Source organism: Cyprinodon variegatus, unplaced genomic scaffold (assembly GCF_000732505.1).
Source record: "Cyprinodon variegatus isolate N-32 unplaced genomic scaffold, C_variegatus-1.0 Scaffold61, whole genome shotgun sequence".
NCBI lineage: Eukaryota > Metazoa > Chordata > Actinopteri > Cyprinodontiformes > Cyprinodontidae > Cyprinodon > Cyprinodon variegatus.
Window position 1 is genome coordinate 1494719 of NW_015150514.1, and position 6393 is coordinate 1501111.

Below are 6393 nucleotides of genomic sequence, written 5' to 3' on the forward strand. Positions count from 1 at the left end.
CATCACTCCAGGGGTCAAGGGAAAATGGTCAGAACCAGTCAGATAACTACAAATGTGACAAAAAAAAAAACATCTTTTTAAAAAGAAAAGCTCTAAATCAGCCAACTTTTCAAGTTTCAAAGATACATTGCACTCATCTGTGACATAATAAAAAGCTTAATTCAAACATTGCTCTGTTCTAGCCACATTCTTGACTGATATGGTTACAGGAAAGTGCTGTTGCATCATGGGTAAAGCTGGCTCAGGTGTAAACTCCCACCTCCTGTGCTGTGATTGGTCCAATGTGTTTTAGACCTTGTTTCTGACCCTTAGCAGCTGTCAGTCAGTCAGTTTGGCCAGGCTAGGAAAATTCAATGTATGTAGAAGAACTTTTTAATTAAAACATGGATCCCATGATTGACGTGTTCAAGTAAAACCAGTGGATCAAATCCAGCGGACACCAGTTTCCTTCTGTTAGATTTATCATGAGGCTGGAAACTTACCTGATAAACATGAGACTTAAGAACTACTGAGTGATCAATGACCTAAAAAGTGAGTTATTGGCTGCTATGGTGGTTAGAGACAGGGCTGAGAAAAAGAGGCAAACAAGAACTTAAACCTCAAGCAAACTTCTCCTTCATGAGTGGATGAACCGTCGGCATTGTAACAGATATGAAAAGTTAAAGGGAACATCTGGTTCTGAATCACAGAACTGAGACATGATACTGTGGTTTGGGGTTTGGGAGTGCAAACTCAGACCTCCACAATGTTTAGTAGTAGACCATCAGGGGTACACTGTGTTTCAGCAAATGAATACATCTGGGTGTTTGATTTGGGCGTAAGGAATTCCACCTGTTGGTACAGAACTGGGATCTGAATATTTCATTGGTCAGAATTTAGAAAATGTGGGTGATGTTTCCACTGGCTGGCTAACAAGCACCAAACAGAACTGGGTTTGTTCAACCCTCCTCACACTTTCTGGCTGTAACTAACACTAATAGATGATGGTGGTGGAAAGGAGACCGTCCACCTCAAAGGTCTGCATCAAATGGAAAAAATATCAGTGGAAATATGTTTTGTATCAATGAGCTTCCTTTAAAGTGTGTAGTTTGAGATGTATTTGTGTTTTCCTGTCATTAACAACTTGCTGAATAAAATCATTCCAAATCTAAAAGATGAATCATTTATGTCAACATAGACAAATTTTCCATGTCGTACTGTTTGGATGAGTTTTTCCACTGCTGTTGAGTTAATGAGTAGTTTTGACATTTAGAACTTATTTCCCCTAAGATCGCCCTCCCATCCCTCCCAGCCACCAGCTTCTATCTTCCCAGCCCCATTTCCTCACAGAGGGAGTCTGCAGGACATGTTCATGTTTGGGACTTTATCCCTCAGGTCACGTGAGCCGGCCAGTGGGCCAATAGGAGAGCATGGCTCGGGTTTCAGCATGGGAGAGCAGAGAGGAAGGAAGAGGAACTAATCTGTGCTTCATGAGCTGGACAGAAATCTGCCGGCATCAACAGCATTCCTGAAAACTGGATTTTCCTTTTGCTTTTAAAGGACTGAAATGTTGAGGATTAAGGAAGGTCCTGCCAGTGGCAGGGGTCTGGGGTTTTTCCTCTAATGGAGGGAGAAGAGGAGGAGGAGCTGCAGTGTTTCCCTCATTTAAAGTCTCTGTTGGAGTTACCTTGGAGGAAGAATGGGTGCAGGAGCCATGACCATCTGTGTGAGTAAAGCATGCTGGAGACTTTCCTGATAACTTCTAACGGGAAAATGGAAATAGCTGCTCTGAGAGGCAGCGTAAGAGATTTTGTCAAAAGAAAACTGCCATACAATGTTTCCTGATATGAAAACAACTTTCTGGTTATGTTTGTCCATCTCTTGTCTTAAGCACAGAGACATTGCTTCACTTCTCACCAACTCTTTGGTTTCCAGCTCATCCCTCCATGATGTCAGTTTCCTTAATGCTCCTGTTTCCTCATGGCTTTTTTTCCCCCTGCCTGTTGTGTCTTGAACTACATTTCTCAGTTTCTCTGAGCCCAACAGCTGCTGATGCCAGCGGACCCTTTGCTTCCAGTTTCTTCCATGGCCACCCACATACTAGAGGGAGACTGGAAAAGAGGAGGCTGCAGGGGGAGGGGCTGCAGGGGGAGGGGCTGGGAGCAACACATGCTGGGGCTTGTTTTCAGTCCCCTTCATGCAGAAAACTTGGCCAGAGGAGCAAGATTCCACTTCCTAGTCACTTCTCAAACTTAAAAAAATATATAATAAAGATTTAATTTTCATTAGAACAGGCATTATTTCAATAAGACCACTGTTTATAAAAACAATTCTGTTCTTTTTTACCCCTTTATATAGGAAGTAGTTCCAGAACAGACAACTAACAAGAAAGAAAAAAGAGGAAAAGAGGCTGTGCATCAGCCTGCTCTCTGCTGCTAGTCTGAGATCTTTCAGATCTCTAGCAAACACAGGAAATGAGGTAGAAATACAAAAATGAAATAACATAAACAGGGTTACAATAGTTATATTCAAATAACTGAAATCTATCCTGAAAGGTTTTACAAACTCTCTCCTGTCTAATATATCCTGCTAAAGTCTAAAAACATATATCAGCTTTCACATGACATGAATAACTATATCGACCTTTTCTTTTTTTTAGATATATAAAAAGAAATGTTGTTTCACTAAATAAAAGCTAAATGCACTGTATACAATGGGTAAAGGTCTCAGATTTATTTATATTGTACGTGACAAAAACGGAAACTAAAATATTTGTTACCATAAGTGTGGCCAATAAACTCGTCCCTGTTTTCTGTTTTCAGTTATTGAATGAGCAGTAATAACAAAGTATTTAACCACAGTGTTCCATTCACAGGCGTAACTTTCTGAAGGACTGGTGAGGACATGTCCCCACCAATAATTTCTGCTTTTTCCCACTTTCACTGGAAAAAATGGAAATCTAGTTAAGTTATTTTTGCCTAAAATACGTGCATTTGTTCTTGGATTGAGGAGGTAAAAGAGATATTTTGCCAATGGAACAAGACAATTTACATTTAGAATAAGAAAACACAATTGCATTGTCTTATTTCAAGTGCATTTTATCTAAATATCTTCTTTTAAGAGTAAAAACACTCATTCCATTGGCAAAGCATTTAATTTACCCACTCAAATTAAGAGTAAACACACTTAATTTAAGAAATGTTTACTTATTTCTAGATCGTTTTTACAATTCCCCCCTAGCCAAATGTAGCAGAGTTTGGTTCAGCTATCTGTGTTTTTTTTTTTTCTCTCTCCCACTGCTCCCCCTATCCCGCCTCTCCGTGTAACATCATCGGATCTGTCGTTTTGAGACATCTTCTTTGCAGTTGCATGTCACTGATGTACAAAGTAGCTGCGTGGTTGGAGGAGAGACTCACAGCAGCACTCAGTGAATATTAACCAGCAGCTACTTCGATGTTTAAGTAAAAGTTAGGAGACGGGTTGGGTAAAAAATTAGAGATCATACTACTGAAAAATCAGTTTGACATACAGAGCTTTTTCAGCTAAAAATGGCAACAAATTGTAAGTTTATACAAGTTAGTATTATAATGGAAGAAGCTTGAGAAAACATGGTTGGTTCGTCTTTACTAGTTAAAAAAGCTTGGCTCCTCGTAGGACCATGACTGACAGTTACAGGTTAAAAATAACATGTTCTCATTGTACAGACAGAATCAGACTACAGAGCTTCTACATATCTGTTCTACATAAATGTTCTTTCTGGCATCATCGTATTAGTAAACAGGTTCATAAATCTTTTTAAACAGAGCACAGAGAGAAGTGGGGAGGCTGCAGATTTAAAGGGGAAACAAATTTACTGGGATATGCAACACAAAATAAAATACATATCCAAGTTTACCAGAAAGTTTACAAGAAAAATATATGCTATGCTATATTTAAAAAGCAGCATATCAATATTTTTCTAGATGGATGGAAACTGTACTTCAAGGGATGCATTATATATCGATTTTGGTATCAGAATGGGCTGTTATTCATTATTTTTTTTATACATTAATGTTTGGGGGCCCTATATATGTATTGCACTAAAAATAAATCTCTTTAACTACACTGGAAAAAATCTAAATCTAGATAAGTCATTTTTTCTTAAAATAAGTACATTTGTCCTTGAATTGAGGAGGTAAAAGAGACATTTTGCCAATGGAACAAAATAATTTACACTTAAAATAAGAAAACACAATTGCATTGTCTTATTTCCAGCGCATTTTATCTAATTATCTTATTTTAAGAGTAAATCTACTCATTCCATTGGCAAAATATCTCATTTACTGACTCAAATTAAGGATAAATACACTTAGTTTAAGAAATTTTTACTTATTTCTACATCATTTTTCCAGTGTATCTATAAATATAAATATGTGTATTAAAGTTCTGTTGTGTTCTCAACAATAGGAAAGCAGTCAATAAATATATGTTTGAGCTCATTTTTTGAAAATACGAAAACCTACTTAATAAAATGGTTCCGGTGGAGCATCTGTAGGTCCATCGGCCCCCACCCGAGTGGCCCCACCAACTTTAATCACAAAGTTACACTCTTGGTTCCATTGGATCCTTCTGCACTGTTTGATGTCAGTAAAAGCAAACATGTTTTTTAAGAACAACTTTATATCCTCAAATTTGGAACAAGGCTGTGCGCCCTTTGCCACGCAGCGAGTATAAATCAAGCTTAAATCCTCTAGAAACTCTGCTAAACACATAGTTACCTTTTTCAAGCTCTTTCATATGCTTATAAGAAAACAAATGCTTATTTGATATAAGTGGGAAACATTAGTGAATATAAAGAGTCTCTTTCCATCTGGGAAGTTGGTTTCAATCAGGATGAGACTCAAATGTAGCTTGAAAACATCCTAGTTCAGTCGTTACATTGTGTATCATTTCACCTATTTGAGCGGCTGCACCATAGACTCACATGTGACATAATGGAGTGGTTGCCATGGGAACAGCACTGAGACTCCTTTCTACTCTGCAGGATCCAGAACAGCAGGAAGTCTTAACTGATACCAGGAGTGAATAAACAAAACAGATAAACAATGCAGGGATAAATGAGCTGTAAGTAACACAGATCATTAGGAGAGGATAGTTTAACTTCGATATGATCATTTTAAATTAGACTGGACATAAGATGTTGGTTTATGAATCCAAGACCTTCAATTTTCACCCATGCAATATATAGGTGTCTCTCTCTTTAAGGAAGATGTATATTGGTTAACAGCAACACACTGGTTCCTTCTTTTCCACTTCCCTTCAGCTCACAGCCCACTCTGTCCTCATATAGATGACGGCCTGTGGCTGCATTTCCTGCAGCACAGACCTGGCGCTGCTTCATGGGGCCTCTGTCACTGTATGGCTGATGTCTGCTCTCCTCCCTCCAACAGCACAACCAGGCTGCAGTGTTGGTCAAAGAAGACATGAAGAAGATTGCCCAGATATCCATGCTGAGATCCAGATCTGTGGCAGCTAGAAACAGCCAGATATTTGGAGTGCCCCTGTTGGAGCTGAGGGAGCAGGGCCTGTTGGAGGATGGAGTGCCTCTGGTGGTAAAGAGGATGGTGGAGCATCTCAGGCGCCACGGTAAGCGTACATTTTATAAGGAATTTTTACTTTTAATTGCTTAGAAGAACGTCTAGATCGTCGTTACAATTTAGTAGCCTAAGTTTGTCCAGTTACATTAACAATCCATTAACAATTCATTAGTTTGCTGTATTTTCCATATATTTCAACATTTTTAGGTCTGCTTTATTCACCTAAAAGAATATGTAAATTTTATCATTAACATATCACAAATCAAAAAAGCCAAAAATAAAAATGTAATTTTTCCTCCTCAATCTTATTAAACATTTTCTCTGAAATGTTGAATCAAATAATAAATAGAAGAAGCAAAAAAGTAAATAAATAAAACAATATCTACTTCCAGCCCCTTACTTTAGTCTTTTAAATGTATAACATATATGTCTCTCAGGTATCTGCTTGTTTAAAACGTTGTATTAAGAAATAAACAAAAACAAAAAAAAAACTTTTTCCCTCATGTTTTGTTTGTGATGGTTCCTACATACTGCAGTGACTCGGTTTACCACTAGATGTCACAGGAAGCTTATATGACAGGTTACAAGCATGCACATGATTTGATTTTATCCACTAGCCAGTGTTGTAGTACTCGAGATCGGTCTTGGTCTTGAGACCATTTTTTGATGGTCTTGGTCTTGTCTCAGTCTCGGTCTCGGGCGCTGAGGACTTGGCATTTTATTTCCAGACCGGTCAAGACCACAACTGTGGAAATAACTTTAATCATCAGAATATTATCAGTTTCTTTAAGATCCTTCTTTTTATTGGATGCTTGGATTCAAATCCAAGCAATAACCT

General features: G+C 38.2%; 1 protein-coding gene across 7 annotated transcripts in view; it reads left to right on the forward strand.

Moving 5' to 3' along the window:
- The first annotated feature begins 1460 nt into the window (after positions 1–1460).
- Positions 1461–6393, forward strand: part of fam13a (family with sequence similarity 13 member A) — a 63864-nt gene continuing 58931 nt past the window's right edge. For 4 of the 7 annotated variants that reach the window (XM_015371632.1, XM_015371633.1, XM_015371634.1 and 1 more), the window contains exons 1-2: positions 1461–1705; positions 5409–5604. In XM_015371632.1, the coding sequence (XP_015227118.1) occupies positions 1679–1705; positions 5409–5604 (223 nt within the window). In that variant the 5' untranslated portion in view covers positions 1461–1678. The remainder of the gene's footprint in view (positions 1706–5408; positions 5605–6393) is intronic. The other 3 variants (XM_015371637.1, XM_015371636.1, XM_015371638.1) reach the window with 3 other exon arrangements.